Source organism: Channa argus, chromosome 10 (genome assembly GCF_033026475.1).
Source record: "Channa argus isolate prfri chromosome 10, Channa argus male v1.0, whole genome shotgun sequence".
Classification (NCBI taxonomy): domain Eukaryota; kingdom Metazoa; phylum Chordata; class Actinopteri; order Anabantiformes; family Channidae; genus Channa; species Channa argus.
This window is the reverse complement of record NC_090206.1, coordinates 14416901-14442046: the sequence shown is the minus strand read 5'-3', so window position 1 is coordinate 14442046 and position 25146 is coordinate 14416901. Positions and strand designations below refer to the sequence as shown.

General features: G+C 40.7%; 5 protein-coding genes across 7 annotated transcripts; 3 read left to right on the top strand and 2 right to left on the bottom strand.

Annotated features, from left to right (window-relative positions):
• The first annotated feature begins 332 nt into the window (after positions 1 to 332).
• On the top strand, positions 333 to 3647 carry LOC137133693 (uncharacterized). The gene is made up of 4 exons (XM_067517517.1): positions 333 to 563; positions 772 to 2084; positions 2497 to 3102; positions 3184 to 3647. The coding sequence occupies exons 1-4, from the start codon at positions 461 to 463 to the stop codon at positions 3559 to 3561; spliced, it is 2400 nt and encodes a 799-aa protein (XP_067373618.1). The 5' UTR covers positions 333 to 460; the 3' UTR covers positions 3562 to 3647.
• LOC137134540 (uncharacterized) lies at positions 3560 to 5291 on the top strand. The gene is made up of 2 exons (XM_067519465.1): positions 3560 to 3765; positions 4356 to 5291. The coding sequence occupies exons 1-2, from the start codon at positions 3610 to 3612 to the stop codon at positions 5289 to 5291; spliced, it is 1092 nt and encodes a 363-aa protein (XP_067375566.1). The 5' UTR covers positions 3560 to 3609.
• A 549-nt stretch (positions 5292 to 5840) lies between these two features.
• cryba1l1 (crystallin, beta A1, like 1) lies at positions 5841 to 8975 on the bottom strand. The gene is made up of 6 exons (XM_067517518.1): positions 8893 to 8975; positions 8456 to 8538; positions 8234 to 8352; positions 7757 to 7898; positions 7520 to 7662; positions 5841 to 7293 (listed from the first exon to the last, which is right to left on the bottom strand). Exons 2-6 carry the CDS (start codon positions 8528 to 8530, stop codon positions 7146 to 7148), a joined length of 627 nt encoding a protein of 208 aa, XP_067373619.1. The 5' UTR covers positions 8531 to 8538; positions 8893 to 8975; the 3' UTR covers positions 5841 to 7145.
• A 1128-nt stretch (positions 8976 to 10103) lies between these two features.
• crybb1l1 (crystallin, beta B1, like 1) lies at positions 10104 to 11896 on the top strand. The gene is made up of 6 exons (XM_067517520.1): positions 10104 to 10157; positions 10310 to 10407; positions 10505 to 10623; positions 10713 to 10845; positions 10939 to 11081; positions 11222 to 11896. The coding sequence occupies exons 2-6, from the start codon at positions 10315 to 10317 to the stop codon at positions 11391 to 11393; spliced, it is 660 nt and encodes a 219-aa protein (XP_067373621.1). The 5' UTR covers positions 10104 to 10157; positions 10310 to 10314; the 3' UTR covers positions 11394 to 11896.
• A 1501-nt stretch (positions 11897 to 13397) lies between these two features.
• On the bottom strand, positions 13398 to 24377 carry cabp2b (calcium binding protein 2b). 3 transcript variants are annotated; one of them, XM_067517514.1, is made up of 7 exons: positions 24235 to 24377; positions 23217 to 23486; positions 16085 to 16115; positions 15847 to 15981; positions 15022 to 15131; positions 13857 to 14004; positions 13401 to 13776 (listed from the first exon to the last, which is right to left on the bottom strand). In XM_067517514.1, exons 1-7 carry the CDS (start codon positions 24316 to 24318, stop codon positions 13751 to 13753), a joined length of 804 nt encoding a protein of 267 aa, XP_067373615.1. In that variant the 5' UTR covers positions 24319 to 24377; the 3' UTR covers positions 13401 to 13750. The 3 variants fall into 3 exon arrangements, with proteins under 3 accessions (XP_067373617.1, XP_067373616.1, XP_067373615.1); XM_067517516.1 differs by lacking the exons at positions 23217 to 23486; positions 24235 to 24377 and adding an exon at positions 17360 to 17701 and having other exon boundaries at positions 13398 to 13776; positions 16085 to 16123; XM_067517515.1 differs by lacking the exons at positions 23217 to 23486; positions 24235 to 24377 and adding an exon at positions 17998 to 18368 and having other exon boundaries at positions 13400 to 13776.
• Between the last annotated feature and the right edge of the window lie 769 nt (positions 24378 to 25146).

Sequence of the window (25146 nt, the reverse complement as noted above, 5' to 3'; positions counted from 1 at the left end):
CTGGTATTTTGTAAAATAACTTGCTAAAATATATCAGTTTAGGATGATTTCTTTCAGGAAAGATGACTTAAGCCGAAGGCAAATCACTACAAAAATGTATCTAGAATATTACCCCAAGTAAGTAGTTAAAATGCTCAAAGTCAACTTATAGATTTAATACGGAATATAACAGCTCATTATGTTGCTACACCATGCTGACTGAAGTAATAGCAGTTTGAAAATTTTGTGTTCTTACCTATCTTGGCTTGTTTCACCTTTTTACCAATAAAATGTTATACTCCGAATAAAATGTGATACAAATCTCATTAATTAATTTATTATTTGGTCAAATGTACAAAAAAATTTTCTCTACAAAATGTTCTGTGTTATGTTCTGAGCTCCAGAAACAAATTTTCATTATCTCCTTTGAATTCACCCTCACACTTCCTCTCTCTATTCCTTCTTTGAAGTGGATGGGGAAATGTGGTGCTACCAAAAACCAGGGTTTGAAGCCCTACTCATCGCTGAGCTGCAGAAACAGCAACAGTGCAGCCAGTTCTGTGACACTCTGCTCAAGGCAGGAGGTATAAAGAAATGCAAATTCCAAATACAAGTACCAATAAAAGTTATAACAGTTATTATACTGTTATTGTTCTGTTAGTTAATACTCTGAGAATCAATTATGTACAGTCATCAATAAATATATATACCGTGTTTAAATTCCAATCTCTAAATTTAATTAACATTTCCCTCTATTTTTCCTCCATTCCTCCTACTTTTCCTCTTCTCTAGGTGTTTCAGTGCCTGCACACAGCTGTGTTCTCTCAGCTATAAGCCCCCGCATGTCCTCTGCTCTGTCCTCCACACCTCTGGCACCTGGAGGACAGACACATTTCCTGGAGTTTCGTACTCTTGGCGCCTGCACACTGCTCCACATGGTCAGATTACTGTACTCTGGAGAGATGGTAGGGGAAGGGGAGAAGGAGAAGCAAGAGGCTATTTCAGCTGCAGCCAAGCTAGGCATCCATGGGCTGGTGGAGGTCACGAAAAGGGATGGTAACAGTAAAAATGAGGAAGGAGAGGGACAACACATGGATGTGGGGGTGCAGACGGAGCCTCTGATGCCTCAGGAGAGTGAGGGAAGGTGGGCTAGGTGGAGGAGAGTGGTGACAGATGGGAGCACCATTCTGTGGAAAGAGACACAGTCAGATGGTGAAAAAGACAAGTGCGTTCAGACAGAGGAGCTGCAGGTAAACACAGCTCCTCCTAATCACCCAGCAGCCTTCTTGGAGACCAATAATGCTCTCCAGGGTTTAGGACAGATGGATTCCCACCTTGTGCCCCCTCTGATTCCCTATATCCCCATGTCACTCATCTGCCCACAAGATCAAAGTGAAATGCCTGATTATTTCTCTGCTCCTGCAACCTCTATGCAAGACTCCACAGCAGCTAGACACACATCTGTTGCTGTTTTGGCACCGCCATACTCCTCTGTTTTCTCGTCCTTCCTTCGTTTTCCAACCCAATCAAGCCATTGTGGTGCAGATCCTCAGACCTGGTGGACTGGCCTTCAAGGAGCAGACAGGGGTGTCGTAGCTGATGAATGCGAAGAGGAGAGGTTGGCACAGTTCCAAGGCAACATCCCAGGATTCATCAACTACTTTCTGAATTCAAACAAGGAGGAGGGCTTCCGCAGGGGGCGAGCAGTGAGGAGGCAAAGAGCAGGAGTGGGAATAGCCAGAAGAGCTGGGAGAGGTGAGAGACGAGCTAGAAGACCACGAGCAAGAACAGCAGGGAGGGGGAGAGGAGGGTTGATGCAGATTGTGGATGTTCAGGATGTGGGGGTGAGCAGGGTGCAGAAGTTGTTCTTGCAGAGAGGGGGAGTGAGGGCATCCAGGCTCGGTCAGGGTGGAGGAGCTGTGGGCAGGAATTTGTACCTGACGACCAGGGAGCTCCTGAAAGCAGCCAAGAGCTGTCAGAGAAGAAGGCGTGGAAAAATATGGGAGTTTAACCAAAGTGCTGACGAGTTGCCTTTCAGTGAGGGAGGAAGAGGAGGTGGCAAAAAACATCGTAAAAGGAAAAATACAATGCAGCAGCTGCACCGGGTAAGTGCTGTATTTTGTATCATTAAATAAAAAAAAACATTTACTGGATTTTATTTAACAGGAAAATGCTTTGTGTTTTGAGAGCATTTAATGTGTTGAAATACAAACTCTCATATCTAGTTTCAAATTACTTTGAAACTAGATAAGGTTGTTCTTTCAAATATGATCACTTTATCAAATATAGTGATGTTATCACATTCATTAATTCATTTCAAACATCCTTGTTGCGCTCTATACTGCTCATATTTGTAGCCATTTGTAGCTATTATTTTTGTACTAAATTGACAGTCTAAACTATTAAGCGTTGACATTAATAGGTTTGTGTCTTTACAACCAAGTTTTTGATTAGAAATGTTGTTGGGTCCAGTTCTCTGATTTGTTAATATAGTTTTACCATTTTCTCCACCTGCAGCGCGTTCCTACTGTTGGCAGACCTCGAAGGGCAAGAGCCAAGCAACCAAATTCCTCTTTGCTTTCATCTCCTGCCAAACAATTGTATAAAGATAATACCATATCGGCCTCTAGCCCCTCCCTTCAACCTTCTCCATGTCTTAGCCTGCTCTCCCCTGCAGCTTCCTATAAATCTCCAGCATCGCCCCTCCTACACACAACCTCCCTACCTCCTCCAGCACCTCCACCCAATGACGACCAGCCTGAGCACATTGAACGTCTTCTGGAGGAAGTGATGATGGGCCTTGATATTTTAACAAACAAGGATGTAGCATCACATTCTCAGCTTCCTTATCCAAAGAGTAGCAGTTGTGCCTCTGCTTCCTCTGGGAATAATTTGCTCCAAAACAAAGAAGGTCAAACCACTGATCTCTTGGAAGCACACCCAAATTTCCATGGGTCCACACAGGTTGGTATTGTAGCAAACAGCAAGGTGTCCAATCTGCAGCACCAAGGCGAGGGGGAGCTGGACAAGATCCTGGATCACTTTCTTCAAACTTTTGAGCAGCACATAGACAGCTGTAGAACAAGGGAAGAGGAAGAGATGGGTGGTGAGAACTCCACAAAGGTAAGCCAATCTTACATTTTCCTTAGCAAATAGAGGAAAAGCAAGACACAGACCATCACACCTCACACTCTTTATCTACAGAACACAGAAAGACCCCAGCCAGTTAGATGTTCTCAAACAACTGGATGGCAACAGAGTGACAAAGCTGCAACACAGCAGAGTTTTTCACAGCCACACAAGGATCCTGCTCCCCATGCTGTTCCCCCAAAGAACACTGAGGAGGCATCTCAGAAAGCCAGGGCACCAACTAGACGACAGAAGAAGAGACAAAAAAGCCATTATATGTTCTCACTGGAGAGAAAGAAGAAACCAACTGACCCGAAGCCCAGAATCCATCCTGACAGAGGACCCAAACAGCTCCAGCAGATACCTGTGGTGAAACTGGTGAGAATCCCTGTTAAACTACAGGGATGCAGTCAGACTGTAAAGGTCAAGGTGAAAAACTCTTCTTATGTCTGATGACTGATTATAATAGCAAGCTAATAGCTTTATTGTGACAGCCAAAGAATGTTACCACATGTTTTCCAGACTCCTGCAAAAACAAAGACCAGTTCTTCATTAGTGAATTATCCATGTGGCAACCTCTCTGACAAGAATCAACCAGCATGCTGTGGCAGAAAGGTATACCCTATCAGGAGTAGGTTGAAACAAGCACATATAATGGTGAGCATTGACTTGTCTGACCAGATTGAAAACCTTGTGTTTACAAATGTGTCTTCAAAGGATATGTTCATCTGTCACCCTGTTTTTGTGTTGCAGCAAGGCTCTCAAGATAGCAATATGAGATGATTGGTCCATCACTTCTGATCTGAACTGAAATATGTCCAAAATTTGATTAGTTGCCATAAGAATATTTTTCATGGTCAGTCATGGTTTAAACTGTTTAAACATGGGCATGTTCGCAACATTTAGCTCACAACAGTTGTGTAAACAAAGACTGGCTGTAAATGCAGTAATGCTAGCAGAATAAATTCCAGTTTTAACACTAATGCAAACAAATCTTAATAATTTTGTATTTTGTGTTAGTAGTTAATATACTGCTACAAATAAATAACACAGCAGACGTAGCTTATTTAGGCTGCTGATCAGGTGTGACTACACTGATGTTAACCACCTCAAAATGCATGAACTCCTGTTCTTTCTGTTCTGCCACCAGTATGTGATTGGATAAAATGTACAGCATTGCAAAGGCCTTCATTTTCGTTTTTGTATTTCTTTGAACATTTTATTTATAACATTCATTGGTTTTACAGGACAGTTTGTTTGAGGGGACACCTCTACTCAACAGGCCAGCAGGTGGCAGACAAGGCAGGCCCAAGAAAAACTGTCAACTTTCCACAAATGGTGAGAGTTTAACACCACAAATTCAACCACAGCCTGTGGAGCCCTGTGGCATGGAAGAACAGCTAGAGAACAATTATGAGAAACCTGAAGAGGAAGGTATTGTCCAGCCACAGGAAGCCACAGAGGGACCTACAAGGAGGGGAAAGAAGAGGGGAGCAGAGTCAGATGAGGAGTCAACTAACGATGCCGAGGTCAAAAAAGTTCGTTTTGAGCAAGTGGCACAGCTGACCACTCTAACACATGTACAAAGCTCTGAATGTGCAGACTGTGTCTCTGAGGCAGCTACAGTAGATGTAGAGGATGGAATCAATGTAGAGACTTTTTCTCTGACCAGTGCTGGAGTTGGCTGGCAAAGAGAAGAAGATGACAAAAAACTAGTGTGGAATGAGGTCACAATCGGGGAAACGAATGGAGTTTTGGTAGATGATAAGATGGATGGCGGCATTAATGAAATGATCAATGTGGATGGAGACTCTGATGAAATCATTGACCTGGAGAAAGATAGAGACAACTCCAGAGATTGTGAAGAAAAGGGTTGCTGCCAGTCTAGAGCACCAGGTGTTTCGCCTTCTTCACTTGTTTCACCTGAAGCAAAGGGGGGCAGTCTGGGGCCGACAGGAAGCGGGGAAGACGAGGACATTGATGTGATTGGAGGTTCCAGTCCACTTCCTGATCCAGTGATCATCAGCTGGAAAGCCTCTTCAGAAGGAGAGGAAGACGAAGAAGATGAGGATATTGATGTTACTGGAGAAAACACAGGCTACACTTTACCAGCAGTCTTTACTGCTTCGAGTGAAGGTGAGCTTGTTAACGCAAATTATCAAAATGAGATGCTCTCATGTTAACATCTGTGAGGTCTGGCCCAAGTTGTCATTTTCTTGAATGATCTTCTTGTTACCCACATCATATTTCTAAATTTGTTTCATGCAGCTGTGAGGTTTAGGGGCAGGGAGAAAAGCAATAGTGACAGAGATCAAGGCAAACTTAGTGTCATCAAAAATGTTTGCTAGTGATGTCTTCTGTTTCTATTTAACAATCACGTGAAGAATTTTTGTTTTTCTATTTCATTCAATAGTTAGGAAAAGATATGTGTATTTGGGTTTAAAGACAAACTCGTGGTAAAAACTACAAACATGAATAAGTCAGGCTACTCAATGCATCAACAAAACAAGGATAGATCATACAGATGAGCAGGTGTAAAGCTGAAAATTGGGTTCTTTATTTTTGCTCTTTAACCCTTGATCTTACATAAAGGTTGTTACTAATAAGTTCAGCAAATTGGGAGTTTTAAACACAAATATGTTCAAAGTTTCTTTTAACTATCAAGTGTTGAAAATAACATTATCGTTTTACTGTGAAGTTATGTTTGGCAATGTTCTTTTAATCTACGACTCTTTTAATTGTCTGGTATCATTTCTTTACAACAGTATGTATGTGCTGTTCTGTAGAAGTGATTTCACATTTCATGCCCATCACTGAAAATGAGGCTCATGTTTCTTCCTGTCGTCATGTTTGGGTTTGAATTAAAAGACGTCTACAGTACTTTATATAATTGATCAGATTTATCTTCTGAAATAGACATTTTTATTATCATTTGAACGTTGTCTATAAGTGGTTGACATTCCTCAGTTTTGGTGTCGACAGAAAATCTGTTTTTGCAGCGCACATGGTTTCAAATAAAAGGTTTTAAAGGTTAAAGGTTTTTAATTTTTTTTTATTTGCAGCACTTTTGTTAAGTGCTGCCAATGTTGAAACTTTGCTATCTTCAGATCCATCAGCCACCATAGAAAACATTGTAAAATGTGTCATGTCTTTGAGGTAAAATTATTAAATGATGAATGTAGTTCTCTCTCTTTCTTTTCTATTTTTTTTCTACTGTATCTTTTTTTAAATGTAAAACACTTATGTCAGTTGCAATATAATTTAACAGTGATGGTTTTATCTTTGGAAAGAAAAAAATCAATAGACAATTTGTTCCTTTTTAGCTGACTCTTATTTTCTTTAAAGATAAAAACTACACACTTTGCAGGTATTTCACACATACAGGTGTTTCAAACTGCATTGTCAGGGAAAGTATCCACTATATTCATTAATTTGTTTTTGTGTATTTTTGTGGTTATGGTGAAATCACATTCAAACAAGAATACTGAAAAATGAAGTGACAACAAGTTTATTAGTTATCAACCTGTGTATCAACTTGCTACACACAACAACAAAACACATCTGGGCTGCACCACAACACAAGGAGTGCAGTGAGCAGAGCGGAGCAGTGAGCAGAGCGAGTATAGCTAGGGAGGTTTTCCTGATTGCGGCACCACATTGGAGCGTCGCCTCCTGGTTCCAACTCGCTGAGGAAATGCTCTACTCATGGTGCAGCTCAGGTGAGAGTACAGCGCAGATGTGTGTTTTTGTGTATGAGTATGTATGCACCTCTAAACCCAATAAAAAGACACTGAGTGTCAGTTATGTCAGCATGTGTATGTGTGGAGTGTGTGTTTCCCTGTGCTTCAACAGTGCGATATTGTCTCTTATCACACTCTGACAGCGACTGTAAATCAGTAGTGATGTTAACTCGTTCTGAGGCGGCTGTTGTGGCTCAAGTCAAGAGAAAGGGAAGGAATGAAGAGCAAAAGAAAAGAGAGAAGAGGAAGTTGAGGAGAACTGCTGTCTGTCAGCCTCAGTCTCAGCCTGTCCTCTTCTCAGTGCTGGATGCGCCTGATGGACTGGATCTGGGGGGTCTGACAGTGGGAGCCCCAGTTTCTCCAGTGCTGGTAGTCTCCACTATGTCTCTCGCACTCCATTATGTACTGCTGTCCCCTGTAGCCGGGGTACTGGTAGCACACAAAGCTGTGGGATGGATGGAGAAGGTGACGAGGGTTAGTGGGACTATTTTAGGAGCTGCATGAGCTGCTGTGGCAGTGTGGGGATTAAGTACATGCTTAGAGATTTTAGCAGGTGTGCCCATTACATACATTACACACTGATAAGGATTACAGTGGCATAAATTGTTTTAGATTAAATGAGTATATTGAATTAAATGTTTATTGGTCCACAGGAATTCATTACAACTTACCCGCCACACTGCACATGCATGGAGCCAACTTCAGGCATCATCCAGCCCATGGCCTGCAGAGAGGGGTAGTCATCACAGATCTCCACACTGCGGCCCATGAAGTTCTCCTTCTCAAAGATGATCATGCGACTGCTCTGGTGGGACTAGGGGAGAGGAAAAAAATCATTGAACATTTGTTGGGACTCTTGGTTTCGGAGGTAACTGCTGATTGTGACCTGAACGCTAAGATGTTCTCACAGCGCAGTAGATGGGGCGCAGAGACATGAGACGCTCCACATGGTAGGAGAGGGAACCACTGTAAGCGTCCCAGTGGGGATACTCTCCTCTCTCCAGGATGAACTGCTGGCCCTGGAAGTCATGGTGTTCGAAACCCACCCAGCTTTACAGAAAGAGGGAGAGAGAGAAAGACCTGTTTACGTGATAATACACAGACAACAATTACTTTTGAAAACGTTTATTTCTGTAATTTATTATAGACCCTATTTGGTAAATCTGAAGATATTATTTGGATTAATTTAAAACTAAAAAATCTCCCTTATTGACAGGCTGGATAAGGGCTACATTAGAAAGCATGCAAGCTGTCTCAGCGCATAAATCATCCGAGGTCCTTTTTTGTGTATGAATGGGTTTGGATGAACGTGTTAGACAAAGAGTAAAAGAGAGAGGGAGTTTTTTTGTACTGTCTGTACTAAGTCTCCAAACTGTGATACTTACGCTCCACTTTCCACCCTGATGGAGCGGATGTTGTCCAGTCCACACTCCTGGATGTTGCAGCACTCAGAGGTAAACTCCAGGCATTTGCCTTGGAAATGCTCCTGTTCAAACACAGTCACCTGGGGAGCGAAAGACAAGAGATAAGCATTTACACATACAGAGTACAATAATATAATTGATAAATGCATTAGAATCTGTACGGATCCAGCTTTGTGTGTTTACCTTAAAGAAAGGAGCCATGCCCATTCCTGAGTTGACCAGCGGCTGCATCATTGGGGACCTTGTAGTTCTGTACATATTTACTCCTGAGGTGGCACACGAGGACCATGAGTTGAGAAGGAGGTAAAGAAACAAAGTAGGGATTCATTAGTGCATTGAGCATTCAAAAGAAATCAGGTTGAAACATTTTATTCTAAATAATGTTCATAGTAGCATTTTGTCAGAATTCACAAATCTCTTCGAATACATAAATGGGCCCTGAGGAAAACAATCCAACTCAAAAATAAAATAAATGAAGTTAATTTTGTAAATACTGTCAGAAAGCCGTTACGCAGATGTTTCACTGATGTTTCAGAAAGTGCTTTTGGTTTTCAGTTCCTGTGTGAAGCTGCCTATCAGACCCTGAGCTGAGCTTCATGAAAGCAGAGATGCAGCCTTACCTAGATTGGCACTTTATTGGAAGAGCTCGGGAGTGTTACGCGCCTACTGCCTGCCTCGCGTAGAGCTTTCAGAGAACCTGGCGCTTCAGTTTTATACCGAAGGTCTGGGAGCGCGCCTGTCGGTGCGCGTCCGCGGCTGTGTCGCGCCAGTGCACGCCGTCAAATTGGCAGAGTTGCAGCGAGGCGCGCTCCCAGCGTAGGTGCGTGGCCGCTGGTGGCTGTTGTCCGGCTACGGCGGCCAGCTCAGCAGATCGTATAGAGCTTGTGGGGCTCTAAACAAAGGCGCTCCGGCATGTTCGGACCACGGTCAGCAGTCCAGCGCGTGCTCAGGCACAAAGGGCCGGGATCGAGCTGGAGAATGTGGGGATTAACAGCGGAGCATATGGGGGGTGGGAATGGATGAATGTATGGAAATGTTGAAGGAGAGTAAAAGAGTGATTTTACTTTGCACTTTGTAACGCAAGTTTAGAAAAGTCCTCTATAAATATTATTAGCATTATTTACTCCACACAACGAGATGGAACCAAACATTTTCAGGTCCACCTGTTAACATGTGGGTTATGGTTTTCAAATGAAGTCTTTCTGAGGTCAAGAGCAGCCTTTTTCATTTTAATTTTCACATATCTGATACAGGTCTTGGGGAGTTTCCATAAGCAAATGCAGTCAACCATGCGTGGGTCTCTGAGATGAAATGCTTGTAGGGAAGCATTTATTTTAGAGTAATGTATAACACATAGATGTTACTCACTAACACATCCTACCTTGGCAGGTTTACCAAGTGGTGCTATTTTGATCAGTGATGAACTGAGACCTATAGCTTGGAATGTTTCTATTACATAAAATTTATCTGAAAACCACAAAGTCCCATAGAAATGATCCAAAAGTTAATGTCAAGTCTAATGTCAAGGCTAAGAAAGCTAAACTTTGAAATAATCATTAAGTAGATAAAAAATCAGAAATACTTATATTATTATGATTTACACTAAAAACATGAAGTTGATTTCATCAACTTGTATTTTATTAGTTACGTTACTAATTGGTCTTTAGTCTTTTCTGTCAGTGGTCCGATGCCTCCGCCCATCCCCTCTGTCCGTCCCACTTTGATGATGTGGGGTTTCTTTTGTCTCTTGCCTCTGACCTCAGCAGGTTTGTTTCTGTCCCCATAATCCCTCTCCTGTGGGCGCCAGCGTATAAAAGGGAGGGGCGCAGTCCGAGCCACACACACTCTGAGTAAGGTTCGGCACAGGCATCGTACACACAGACAGGTAAGGTACAGACACATGCCTCATATCTCACTGATGTATCACCCCTTTTTTATTGCTTCCTTTCTTTTTCACATGACCTTCGCATCACTGAGCACAAGTTAGATTTATCATAATAACTTATCTCTGTGTGTTTTTCCTCTTTTTCTACCCAGTAATCATGTCCAGCGGAGACAAGTCCAAGACTTCTTCTCAGACCGATGGAAAGGCTGCTCAGAGCAAGAAGTCTGAGATGGGAATGACGTCCTACAAGGTGGTGCCTCTCACACCGGGTTGCAGCTTTACATACAGATAAAAGTGAATCTTAAAATTTTTGCACTGACTTTTCTGTGTATATCTGTCTCTTCTAGATGTACGTCTTTGACCAGGAGAACTTCCAGGGTCGCATGATCGAGATCAGTAACGAGTGCATGAATGTGTGTGAGTTGGGCATGGACCGCGTGCGTTCCCTGCGTGTCGAGTGTGGACCGTAAGTGTCAAAACAGTACATAAATAAGAATTTTCAATTTTATCCGTGTGAGTTTGCTTACATTTTATTATATATTGTTGCCTCTGTAGCTTCGTGGGCTTTGAGCAGATGAACTTCTGTGGCGAGATGTACATCCTGGAGAAAGGAGAGTATCCACGCTGGGATTCCTGGAGCAACTGCCAGAAGAACGACTATCTGCTGTCTTTCAGGCCTGTCAGAATGGTAAGAAAACACCTGAACTGGTTCATTTTACTCCTCTCGCTCATTTGCCTGTTTGCTTTAGACATCTTTCTAATGTATATTTCCCACTTGCAGGACCCTGAGAAGCACAAGATCTGCCTGTATGAGGTGGGAGAGTTCAAGGGCCGCAAGATGGAGATCATGGACGATGACGTTCCCAGTCTGTTCTCCTACGGCTTTACTGACAGAGTGGGCAGCATCATTGTCAGCTGTGGAACGTGAGTGATTTTTACTTTACCACTTATGTGTGTGCAGTGGCTGCAGCTTAAACACTGACCGTTCAAAGACAGGGCGACTCAAATAATAAAGGACACATAAAATCAGACATGTACTTACATGATTTCCTATTTTCCCCCAGCTGGGTAGGATACCAGTTCCCTGGATACCGCGGAAGCCAGTATCTGCTGGAGAAAGGCGACTACAGGCATTTTAATGAGTATGGTGCCCGTCATCCCCAGTTCCAGTCCGTGAGACGTATTCGCGACATGCAGTGGCACCAACAGGGCTGCTACACCATGGCCAGCAAGTGAGGCTCAGGGAAGGAGAGAAAGAGAAAGAGCGGAAGTGAGGGAGAGGGGCGAAGGAAGAGAGAAAGGGGGAGAGATGTCTGAGGCCTTTATCTTAAACAGTCTGTGACTTCACACAGTGGAGAGAAGGGTGAGGATCTAGATCTGCCCCTGATGAGAGACAGCACCTCAGTGGAAGGACCAGCTGGACCATGAAAACCACCAGACCACCCTCCATTCCTCTCTCGTGTCTACTTTCCTCTTTCTCCCCTATGGGCTAAGCGTTGCTTTCCCCCTTTTTCTCATTTTTTAATCCCTCACTTCATTCCCCTCCGCAGTCCTCTGAGCCACCAAAGAGGGAACACAAGCCCTCTCTTTTACACATGATTCTCAGCTCAGGGTATTGATGCACCATGGGAAACCATGGGAGTTTCTCAGCCCCCTGCCCCTCTGGTCTTCTTGCCCCTGTGCATTACACACCCTCTCTGCTGTACAGAGTCCTGGCCAAGTTTTCAATAAAATGTAAAATCTTGATTTCAAAGATGTTGTTGTTGCTGTTGCTATGCTTGTTGCTAATATTTTATGAACAAACACACAAATAGGAATACAAATAATAATTTTAGTTCATTAGGTACATGCTTTTGGATGTCACCTGAACATCAAAAAATAAAAAAAATAAAAAACAACAGGGGAATTTCAGGCCAATTATACCGATCACATGACATAGGGATGTGCTGTTGTGGAGCTTCTTTTACTTTGGAACACAAAGGCTTTTCAAGATAAAAGTACTCTCCTGTTAGTTCAATTTTGTGCCACTTACTTATGGAACTCAGTCATATGTAAATAACCAAATAAGGCCAAAAATATAAGTGATTCAAAACGAAACATGTGAGTGAACTGACTTTTATTAGAAACCAAAATTTACCTGGTATTCGTGATGAGTCCCTAAAGCTCTTTATGTTGTAAATTTTGTTAACTTAGTGCAGGACCATATCCAGAGAACTGGGAAATGGGCCTGCAGGGTGCGCTAATGGGCGGTAAGTTGTTGTTGTCATTGAAGAAAATAGGTCTTAAAACCAGTGGAGTGGCCAACAATATTTAGCCTTAAAGCTCTATGTTTCTGTTTAGTGCTCAGACACAGCTTGTTCTGATTATCTGCATCAGAAATCAGGGTTGACTTCTATGTGAGACACCTGCTCTCTATCTCACATTCTCACGTTCTGTCCATATTTTTGTATTTATAGAGGAATAACACAGCAATAACATCATCAATTAGTTTTTAAATAACTACTAAAATGCCCCTGACTAAGACTTTTTTGAAAACAGGAAAATTGATATTTTGCACTTTTCAGTTATTTAATAAAAAAAAAAAAAATCAAATACACAAAATTACACTGGCCTAAAATTACAAATTATCAAAAAAGCCGTTAATCTGAGCTATTTTTAATAACAGGTTGTAATCGGGCTTTCATGGTCATGGGGATGACCAGCGTCGGTGTAAAACCAGGGTTCCATGGTTCCTATGTCTTTTTGCTCCTAAGCGCTGACAGGAGCTGAGCTCTGGGAAAGGGAAAAACTTGAGACTAAGTCATCGAGTCAACCTCCTCATTGTTTGTTGTGGTGCTAGATTGCAGCATCATAAAATCAATCCTGTAAATGTGCAGTTTATGAATAGTATATTACTCCATCTCGTTTGTGATGGTTCAGCTGGTATTTTGGAAAGAGGAAAGTCATTGGGCATCAAACTCTGGGCCTTAAAGACTTTTTTCTTATCCATCTGGTGTGTTTCACTAGTACAGCTGGTTGCATGGAAGGGGTACAGGTTTAGAAACACAATTTCCACGTACATTTGTACACAGTGTGCACAGTGCAAATGTGTGTAAATTTAGTTCCTTTCAAACGTGCCTTACCAAATGTGAAGAACAAACCAACACATTTTTCAAAATAGATATAAAAATCTTGCCATCCCTCTGCCACCAGCCTTGTGCATGTGTTAGAATTACAAGACCATTCATCCAAATCATGTACATTTCTTTAATTAAAAATAATTGTACAGTTTTACAAACAGGATTTTACACTCAATGAACAAACACTATAAAAAAATACATCTAAATACACATAGTCATAAATATTGTCTTTTGATATGTCTCACAGCTGCTCCACTTCTTCACCCTCATGTTGCACCTTGAGTACTTTGCATGGTTAATGCTATTTAAAACATGTTCCTTTCTTTTTTTTGTTTTTGAATATAAAAATACTTGATACTTTTATATGCTCTAATGAGCAGAGGAAGAATGTTCACTACAGTGTAGTTTGTGATCATTATCCAGCTGTTGTCTAACATCTGTCTGTCCATCTGACGTATGTGGGGGCTGCACTGGTCAGCGGGACATCATTCGTACAAACTCTGAAAGAACACAATGCAGTGAGAGACAGAAGATGAAGATGAATATGATCCTATGTGCCAGAAGGACGAGTTTCTCTCACCCTCAAAATCCACCAGACCATCTCCGTTGAGGTCGACATCTCTGAGAATCTCGTTGATCTCTCTGTTGGTCACCTGTTCTCCCATAAGCTTCTTCATGGCCTCACGCAGCTCTGTTAAACTGATCTGACCGTCACCATTAGAGTCAAACTGGACAGAGAAAGAAAGACAGACAAGAGACACTGATGAATCCTCTATACTTTATACTGTGGCAACCAGACATTTTAAAATCCTCCATGGTTTTCCATCTGTTTTCTCTGTACATGCTACCATTGGGTATCATTCAATGCAATGTCTCTTTACTACTTACTAATATGTCTAAGCGCGACCACATAATCCCCGTGTTGCATTCTCTTCATTGGCTTCCTGTTCACTTCAGGATCCATTCAAAGATATTATTACTCATTTAATGGTCTGGCACCTTGTATTTAGCTGATCTCCCTACTGTTCATGGGAAAAAATTGCAATCTCTGATCCACTCATCAGTGCTTTTGAGCTGTGCCCAGATCTAGATAAAAGCGTTGGGGTGATGGGGCCTTGGTGTTATTGCCCTTAAGCTGTGGAACTCTTTTCCTCCCGATATTCGTGTTATATCTGAGCTGCATACTTTCAAATCCAAACTTAAGACTCACTTGTTCAAGCTGGCATTTGATAGTTAATAAGTGATATCAGACTGTTGTTTTTATTATTCTATTTTATTGTTCTATTTTTTAATACACTAACGTTTTATGTTTTTGTAAAGTGGTTAGGTCAATCCCTGGTTGTTGTCAAGCGCTTTATAAGAAAAGGTTACATTACATTGCATTACATCTATTTTCTTTTGGCATGACTTTCTTTTGAAGTTGTCAAGCCCCCACCCAGACACAACTGCAACATGAGGAAGACAGGACAGACAAAAGGAAGAAAGTCAAATGTATTTAAATAACATTTCCAAGAATGTGAACTGTATTTCCGCCCCCCCACACACATTTCTTTGAGCTTGTGTTGTACAAATTAACCATGACACTGGACTTAATCCCACCAATGGGGCTTTAATCTAAAAACCACACGAATGCAGCAGATGATAAAACTATTATTTAGACCTGGTTTTCATAAGTTATTATATCTGCTGTAAAATATTCCTCTGTGCCCCAACAGACTGCTGTCAGTAATGGTGTACATCCTGACCTCTTTGAATGCATCTCGTAGCTCTTTGACACCGATCATGTCTGCTGTCTCTGCCAGCAGCTTGGGTCCCATCAGCTCAACAAAGTCCTCAAAGTCCACTTTACCTCCACCTGTGGAGTTATAGGTAAATATCAGTTCCTGCTCCTGGGTTGTTAATAATTTCTAAAATCTCCATGAAAGAACTGCAGTAAAATTACCAATGCATGAACAGTAAAAAGCACTGATCAGGTTATTTAGCATCATAGCAAGAATGTTCATGATCCATTTTATTCTATTATATTCTCTTTTCCTTGTTCTACTCAATTCTTTTCATTACTGTTTTATACTTATTTGTCCCGTTCATGGTTTTTAATCACTTCTGTTTTAATTCGGTAGTTGTGTTGTATTCCATGTTCCATGTTTCTTCATTTCAATTCTATTGTATTTTTTTTTAGTTTTCATGTTCTTTATTCTATTATTTTCTCTCTTTCTCATGCTTTTCTATTGTTAAAGGTGTGTATGCTCCTGTTACATTTTTATTTGTTTGTTTTTTATTTGTTCTGTTTTTATTCTGTGCTTGCTTTCTTTTTAATTTGATGGTCCTTGTTCTTTTCTAGTCAGTTGTTGTTCTGTTCCTATTATGTACATTTCTGTTCTATTCTTTTCACTACTCTTTTTCTACTCTCTCCAGTCCTATTGCTTGTTCAGTTTTGTTCTATTCTGTTGTGTGCTCATTAATTATGTTCAGGATTTGGACCTTGGACCTGGTCTATTCTATTCTACTCTTGACATGTTTGCTCTCTGGTTCTTGTTCCTTATTCTGTTCTGGTCAGTTTTTTCACTCACAGATCTGCTGGCTCAGTTCAATGAGCTCCATCTCTGTAGGCATGTACCCCATGGTCCTCATGCACTCCCCCAGGTCTTTGTGACTTATGTAGCCTTTTTTATTCTTATCAAACTCCACAAATGCCTCTCGCAGCTCTGATAAACACAGACACACACATCAACATTTGTAAAACAATTATAATTTTTGAGGTATTGTAATGCAGAAACACTGTGAGTTGCTGTGAATCAGTCAACTCACCATCAAGCTCCTCTGGCCTCAGGTCTCTGTCCTGTTGGTGAGAGAAGTTTTGCACATTAGTGCCTCACTCTGTGCTGCTCAAAACCTCTCTCATACACAAACACTCACAGTGAAAAATGTAGAAAGCTTGTTTGGCATAGTGCAGAGATATAAACACTGTCAGTGCCTCTGCAGCAACACAACATAACAGGAGGCACATTGTACAATGAATAAATACAAAGCAAGCATACAGTGATCAGAACTAAATAGACAAAATGAGAGGTAAGTGGGAAATATTATTGAATGCATTTCACTACATACTGACTTTGGGTTTTATACTTACTTACTTACTTAACATAAGTTGCAAACAAAGGAAGTGCAAGTTAATTCAGGACTTTCAGTTTATGAATACGCTTCAGTAAGTAAACCAACCCAGTGAATCATTTGATGAAGCAGTATCTAAATCTGTAAGGATTAAAATGTATACAACATTTAGCCATGTGTGATGACATGGACCATAAATCACAAGTGTGATATCACAGGTTGACCAACAACACATGTGTAGTAACTATGAGATTTGGGAAGTTTAGTTGCTAAAGAGATTCATGTGTCCACTGTTCAGATAGATACAGAGGATGATAGGAGAACAGCTTTGGAGAGAAAACATTATGGGAATAATATTCTAAGAAAGATTTTTTCCAATTTCACATGTTTAAATCAAATTATAGCATTCTGTAACAAACTTTCTGGAGTTTAACACTGACAGCATAAATGTAATTTGGAGAGAATTTAATAGTATACTGAATGGTGTGAAATGCGATTTGCCAGATTGGACCAAAAAAAAAAATAACATCATATGTAAGATGGAGAATAAAGTTACCTTCACCGGGGCTCAGCCATGCTGTAAAACTGAAATGGGGCCCATAATGGTCTCTCTGTTTCTCCCACTCTCTGATTACCCTTCAAGCACAATAAAGACCCTTTCTGGAGCACTGCTGACCCTTTGTATGGTTGGAAAGTCACCTTTGACCTTCACAGTTGCCGGTGCCACACAGTACAGCTCCACAAAGTTAGTCAATAATTTTCCCTGGCAGTAACCTATTAATCTCTTTGAGCATGCGCCATTTGATTGTCTGACCCAGAGCAGTGATGCAGTGGCACAGCCGCTGGTGTGGCGGAGAGATGGAGGGTAATTCACGGTGTGAAGGATGACAATGCATCAACACAGGGGGAAAAAGTTGCACCAGTGAAGAGTGATGACACTGTTTGTACTTGGTGAATTGTTACATACGAGTGTCTGAGAAAAGCCCTGTTTAAGGAAGATGCAGGCGGGGCCCACAATGTGCAGCATGTTGCAGTTCTTCACCAGCACACCGAACGTATCCTTGAACAGCTCTTCCTCTGTGTCCTGAACTTCATCTTCCTCTTTTTGAAGCTTTTGCTGCCATACTGCCCTCACTTTGCCCTGGAGGCGGCCCTCCATTACCCCCTTAATGGGCAGACCGGGTTGTTAACCATTCAGTCTAATTTTCACTTACACACTGATTTGTACATAGAGCCCCTGCCAATATAAAACTCTCTGCACATTCCTGCTGCTGCAGTCTTACAGTTAAGGCAAATCTCACTTCTAATGACTAATGTCTTGTGTCAATACATAATAGTGTTACAAACTGTAATAAAGTCTAAATACTGAAGTTTCTTTGCAACCACCATTAATAGAGAAACACTTCAATACCCATCTGATGATCAGGACTTGCTAAGTGTTCCGAAACCTTTGAGCACTAAACTTGATTTATTTTGCTCTTCCCACAAGTCAAACATAAACATGCATATTTTGAAGGATTTAGCAAAGTAAAGTCATGTAATTTCAAGTTATTCATATTTAAAGCTCTGGGAAGTCAAAGTCCAACACACAGATACAAAATTTTTCTTACCTTCTTCATTTTGTCTTTCATGGGAGGTTTGGTACAGTTGCCCATAACCTAACCTCCCCTGGTCAACAAACAGCTCTGCTGTTCTCCTAATGCCCAGTTTTTTTTTTTGTACCACTATCAAATGCTTTTTCTGTTCTTATTAGTCTTGGTCTCCTTTCCTTCTTTCTTTGGACTTCTCAGTGGTCCAGTTCACATCGGGATTCTGAAAGTCCTAATTGTAACATCTGACACCAAAAAGACAAAAAACAACTCTAATCAAAGCACAGGGGATCCTGAATGACTTCAACCATGTCTATGATCTGAGAGAAGCAACGACACCAAACATAGCCGCCTGTAAACTCAACCAGATGCAACTCTCTACTAAGAGCAGTGTACTTGTGTGCCTCTGATGCATCATCACTGTCTTTTTTTTCTCTTCACAACACACTGATCAACACTGTGAATCCCACCCCCTCCTCTTTTTTTCCTCAGTCAGTCTCTCTTATCCCTCTCACTCTTGTTTGCATGTTGCATCAGCATTCAAATAACTTCATCTACAGTACGAGGAGAGTTAAGAGGACACAAACAGGGAGGGATTAATCTTTACCATTTCAGATTAAAAAGCAAGCTGGGGTGATGAAAAGGAGAAGAAAAGGGAGACAGTAAAGACGTGGAAAATAGAAACCAATCTAAAATTGAAACTAAAATAAACCATAAATAAACACAGTGTCAAAGACAGTATTCTAAAACAACCTCCCTTGTTTATGTGCTGCAACCTAAATTAATTTGCTCCTTTGCTCCCTTTAAAAAACATTTGACTGGACTGGACTACACAGTACAAACTGTTATGCTCAAACTGCTACACGAATATAGTGCACACAACTAACATTTAAGAACACGAGTTACTGTAAAGCTAAACACGTGTCCATGCATAGAGACCATTGTGGAAATTTGTGGACAAAGACAATTACCTGCATATCTAATATTTGAAAACTGGAATAGAAGGTAGTGATTCTCTTGTGAATCACAAATTAGTACTTCTCACTACAGCAATCAGCAGTTTACATAACACAACAATAGATCAAGAGCGTTAGTCGATTAACGTCTTGAAGCCCTAAATGATTTAAGCTCTCACTGAACATTATCTCACCCATCAGAAGCCTATTTTGACAAAGATCTCTAATATCTCAAGTTGTGGAGATAAGTGCAGCACTAAGTGGTCAGCTGAGCTTGTACAAGGCATCTGTCAACAAATCTCCGCCAAAGCAGATTTGGGATTCTCCTCACTTCAGTACAGTACATCCATACGGTGTGTGTGTGTGTGTGTGCTTGCATGCGTTGGGGGAGGGGGTGTTACTGTTACCCTTCACAGGTCCTTCTTGAATAGACACATGCACTTGTGTGTACTATTTAAATTAATCCTGTGTGCACTAAATATATAGTACAGTTTTTAGTGGCCATGTTTATAAGAAAATAGTGGTAATTAGTGAAATGTTAGTCTCCTAAAAAGTCTGTATTATAATTTTCCACAATAAAACAATGCCTCTGAAAGCGTTCAAAGTTTCTGCGAAATGGAATGTAAACATTTAAAAGTCTTTAATAACATAACTCTATGCCTTTGAAAAAACTATCCTCTGTGAAACATATTTTCATATTTTAGATATAGAGACACAGACATTTGTACAGTATACAGTATAATAAAAGGTTTTTGGTTATTGAGGACAGCAATAAAAGGTATGGCTAGTTACCTTTTGCAGCCATTATGTAGCTCCATTATCTAATATTTCCAGTCATGTTTCCATCATGTGGCCACCAGGCCAATATTTACAGCCTCTGTTTCTGTTTTCTATCAAATATCATCATATATCTCTTTAGCTGCTAAATGCCCCTCTCTGTTTAGCATCTAGTCTCAACCTGTCACCTGCTGTTGTCTTCATCTGGTTATATTTCACCTGATAAAACACACACACACTGGAACTGGAACCAGAAATGGTTCTTGAGACCGATGTCACTGAGGAGCCCTGTTTGGCTTCACAATGAACCTTCTACATTTGGTTCTACGAAGAACCATTTCGTTTAGCATTTTACAAATAACCTCCCCATCTGCACGTCTGTTTTTTGCTTTTAGTCTCTTAGTTCCACAGAGTTTTGTTGCCATCCTATGACCTGTTGTACACTTGCTTTTTGATCTATGAACTGATCTATGAACTGCAGAGAAACCCGAACAAAATTTTTACAAATTTACATTGCTGTCATTGTTAATATAGAAATAGCCTCATGTGATTACAGATAACAAATTAAACACAGGCACAACATTAAAACACTTGGTGGTTTTAATGCTGTGGCTGATCAGTGTAAGTGCCCCAGTTTTAACATGTGAAGCAAAACTACAGTGAGGGAGATGACGGCAAGTCCAGACATTTATTAGGAAACACAAGGAAAGGAACACCTGAAAAAACACATTTTGAGTATATGGAGCTGTTAACACAGTAAAGTAAGAGATCAACATGACATTTTGACCACGATATATAATTTAAAAGGACTTGCAACTTTCTTTTTAAAAACAAACTTTAAAATGTAATTTCCAACACAATCCATCAATGATTAATGGACATAACAAACAATAGAACTACAAATAAAATATGGAAACAGTATAATGCCAAGAATCATCAAATATCATTGTGTTTCATGTTTTAATGTTTGTATACATGCATCTTATAACCCCTATAGAAAAGTCTGATTTAAAAAAATCTGCACAAATTATCTGAAATACTTGGCATTGATTATGTAAATATTTCATTTCTGACAATCTCCTTTTAATTTGAAAATGTGACACAATAACACTGTTTCATCTGACTTTAAAATGTGATGTAACAGTAAAAGTTACAGATGTGGTCGGTCACTGCAAGGAAAATTCATTAAGTGCTCTCCATTTTTCTAAAACAATTTCCATATAAACTAATAAAACTAATTTCCATTTATATTTCTATGCACCCAGCGGTCAGTGTTTATTAGGTAAAATACCTCTGTACAATATAATACAACCCAACACAACTATCCTGTCTAATAATTTGATGTCATAGTTAGAGGAGGTCACAGTTTATACTGCATTATAATATGTTTCTAATAATCAGCTCTCCTTGAGTGGGAAAGATTAGATTAGTTCGTACAGGTTCACCTAATACAGTGGCCACTGAGTGTGTTGGACTCACTGATATGTTCAATCCTGAAGCCCAAAGTCTAAACTCTTTTAGCTTCTGAACCCTTTTGTGTTCAACTATGAACAAAACAAATTCATCAGTCACTTATTATTATCTCTATGAATATTGATCCAATTAGCCATAACAGCCAAGGGCTAGAAACTCATCCAACATACTGTATCTTTGTTATTATTATTCACCTTGATGATCATGTCTTAAACCAAACTGACACCAGTTGCTGCATGAATAACCCAAAACGTAGCCAATACCATTAAGCCTAATTAATTACTAGGTTGATACTCTCATACTGATGGTTTCACTCAGTCACGCACAACACACACACACACACACACACCTGCACGCACAGGCTTATTTATGGTACAGTGTTACTGTTATGATTAATAATCAACTGCTTACATCCTGCATTTGCATTTAATGGTACATTTTTTAACCCAAAGACACACACCAATTGGCATTTTGTGTGTGTGTGTGTGTGTGTGTGTGTGTGTGTGTGTGTTGGTAAACTACAGGACATATCGTGTAATGATCTGGAGCCAGATATATATGAGTCCAGTTGCATGAGCTATTAATGAAAAGAAAGATGAGACTGAATAGGTACAGCATGGAGTGAAGATAGGAGGGAACGAAGGAGGGAAAGGAGTAGGGTGTTTGGAAAAACAAGGCCATAAAGTATTACAACCTCTACTATTCATAGGAGGCTTTGGGTGTTTACTAAATAAATACAGCAATTGACTGCAGCTGATTCATTCATCCACAGAAATTACTCTTAAAATGATGACTTTACGTGACTTTATCACGTTCCACCTCTGCTGAAACCCCACAAAAATAAGTATTTCCATTAACTTATACATTTTTTCTTTGCTTGTTTGTTCATTTGATTTTCAGATGATTATTAGAAAATATACATATAATAATGAACCTTTTCACTGTAAAATCTGTAGTCGTTTGTTTGATAAAATATTGAGTGAAATGCCACTTTAAGAAGCTAGCGTGTGGGGCATGAGGGTCTCTGGGAATAAAACGTGCTCGCTGTCTGTGAAATGCCTAATACACTAATTTTCATGCTGTAATACACTTGTTGTCAAAGTGAAGTTCAGGGACCCTGAGAGATTAATGTCTTCTCTCCAGACTTTCTCTGACACAGTCGTCCTTCCCACTCACTCTCTTAATTTGGATCACTTGCATCACCACCGACATCTGATTTATTTTTATTTTATATTGATTTTCTGCCTCACTCATCATCAGTTTGCTGATGTAATCAGGTGGATGACAGCAGAAAGCAAGTTGTACTTCCAAGTCTCTCTTGATTTTATTTTGGTACACTCTCACAAACAAACACAACACTTTCTTATATCATGATGTCTGGCCCCTGCGGTGTCATATGCTGTAATGGTGTAGCCTGCCCTGCCTTGTTGTGTCGGTTAGGGTTAGTCTCAGCCTACCAAGTGAGCCATGGGATGTGATGTGACACCGGGCTGATACAATGGCTGCAGCGATAGGGTGTTCATCAGATCTCTGGCTGACTATGGCCGTATCTGTTACGGATTACACTTTCGTAATGTTTCCCGAAGTAAAGGAGCTTAAAACCTCTCAAACACGCCATCTCCATCCTTAGCTTTAACCCCAGTGCTTTGAAACTTCAACTATGTCCAAAAGGATTTGAGGTTAAATGAGAAGGCAAAACCGTTATGTTTGTGCTGCTGGTGCTACTTAGCTTTATGCCCTTGTACTATGTGAGGTCAAAGAGGTCATGAAAGTGGGGGAGATGGCTGCTTACAGTCACTGGAGCACAACCAGGCTTTAAATTTAAATTGGAGGCTTTGGATTTCAATCAAACTTTGGTGAGATATTCAATCAGCCAGATAACTTGATGCAGCAGCAGAGGAAACACACACACATGGATGCACACATGCACACATGAATACACACAGTGGCAGAAGTGGCAGATACACTCACACATACAGTCATTATTTAGAGACATACAGATGAGTCACACACACTGCAGCAGATGGTTCCTACCTGTCCATACACAGAGTCTACTATCGGCAGCAGGTCGACGGGCTCCCCCTCCTCCTTCTCTTTCTCTCTCCTATGAGGTCCCTCAAGCATCTCCTCCAGCCTCTCGTCCAGCGAAGCTCTGTCCTCCGCAGTCGTCATCTGAGGAATCTGAGCAGATTTCTGATGGCGAGCTGGTTGGGTAGTAGCAGTTTGGATGTCTCCAGCTCCCACTCCCTGGTCGTTGGTTTTCTTCTTCTGCTTCTCCACCTTCTTTTTGATGGCAGCCTGCACCTGGTGAGGGTAGGGGGTTGCGTGGCTGAGTTCAGTGAATTGTGCATTCAAGCTCATATCCATTGTACTAACATCAAAATGTAAGCACACCCTATGTAACAGTATGTATACAAAAACAAGTGGTTCAGATACCTTGATTCAAAGAAAGTATTTGTCTATTTGGGAATTTATTGTTTTTATAAGAAAATCTGGCTACTTTAAATTAGATCAGTTTTATTTTACTATGAAAACAAGGAAAAGAGCAGCTGGTAATTCGAAACATGTATGTTCAAAATGTCAACTTTTTGTTAAATAAAAATAAACATCCTTGGTTTAAGCTTCATACATTACATTTTGTGGGGGGAAATTCTGGGATCGTTTTTAGGACGATTACTGTCCTGTAAGTTTTCTCCACACATAAAGGAGCATTTCTGGTGATTGAATTTATGTGAAAACATAAAAAAATGAAGGTATATTTTTAATTAGAAAACAATATCACATAACATTGATTAGAGCTTTTATTGGTTATTCTTATATCAAGCCTGGTTGAACACAACCATTAAAAGCTTAATTAATTAAATTAATGCAAATGCATAACTTGTGCGTACTAAAGCACATACACAGAAAATTATATAAAATGGGTTTATAAAGAGAGTACAGCTTGACGAAGAAATGCACACACATAGATACTGTTCACATACACACATACGCAGTTTATATAAAGTATATGTAGAGAGGCTGAGAGCGACAAAGAGACACCCACACACACCTGTTTCGCAGTCCTCTCTGGGGGCGCGCTCATCGCTGCAGGACTGCCTCCTGCGGCGGACGGCTCTCGAATGATCATGAACATTTCTGTGTCACAGGCTCATACACTCTCTCTCTCTCTCTCTCCCCCACTCCCCCTTCCCCCCTCCCTCGCCCTCTCTCGTCCCTCTTCCTCGCTCTTCTCTCTTCTGCAGTAGCAGTCTCTTATTTTATGTACAAAAATTCTGCACAAACCCAGCAGAAGAAGTTGTGTGTTTTCTCGGAAAAATAAAAAATGGTTAAAAAAGTAATGCAGTGGAGATCTCTTTGTTGTTCCAGGTAAAAAAAAAGAACGAATGAATTGATTCCAGGAAAAATAATAGTTCAAATGCTCTCCTATTTCTTTCTTCCTCTTCTCTGTCCTAGTATTTCCTCCAGTTTTTTCCTCAGTGTTGCACTGAGCCTCTGTCCATAACTCCCTTGGTGTGTGCAGGTGAGGAGGTTTTTATCATCAGCTGTTGTCTTGTCTCTGGGATTGAATTCCTGCACCTCTGCCCCTGTTCGTTATCTCTTGGTCTTTAGGTGACACCCTATACCTCCTAAACTTTACCTCCCTTGCCTTATCTACCAGTAACACATCGACCTCACTCTCTTCTTCCACCCCCCCTCCCCGTCATCCCCCCTACCCCTACCTGTTCTCCTTCATCACAAATAATGGCTCCTCCTGTTGCCTGGATGCTTCGTCTTTGATCAGTATATGTATATACTTTATGCAATGGGATTTTGCTCATGTGTTTTTCTGTCATGTCCTTCCTTCTTATCTTTATTTATTTCTCAGAATTGCCCGTCCTCCCACCCTTGTCTCTGTCTTGTCACCATCATTTCCCTCTGACAGTAATCCTTACTGCTCTCCACACGTCTCCTTTCCCCTGTG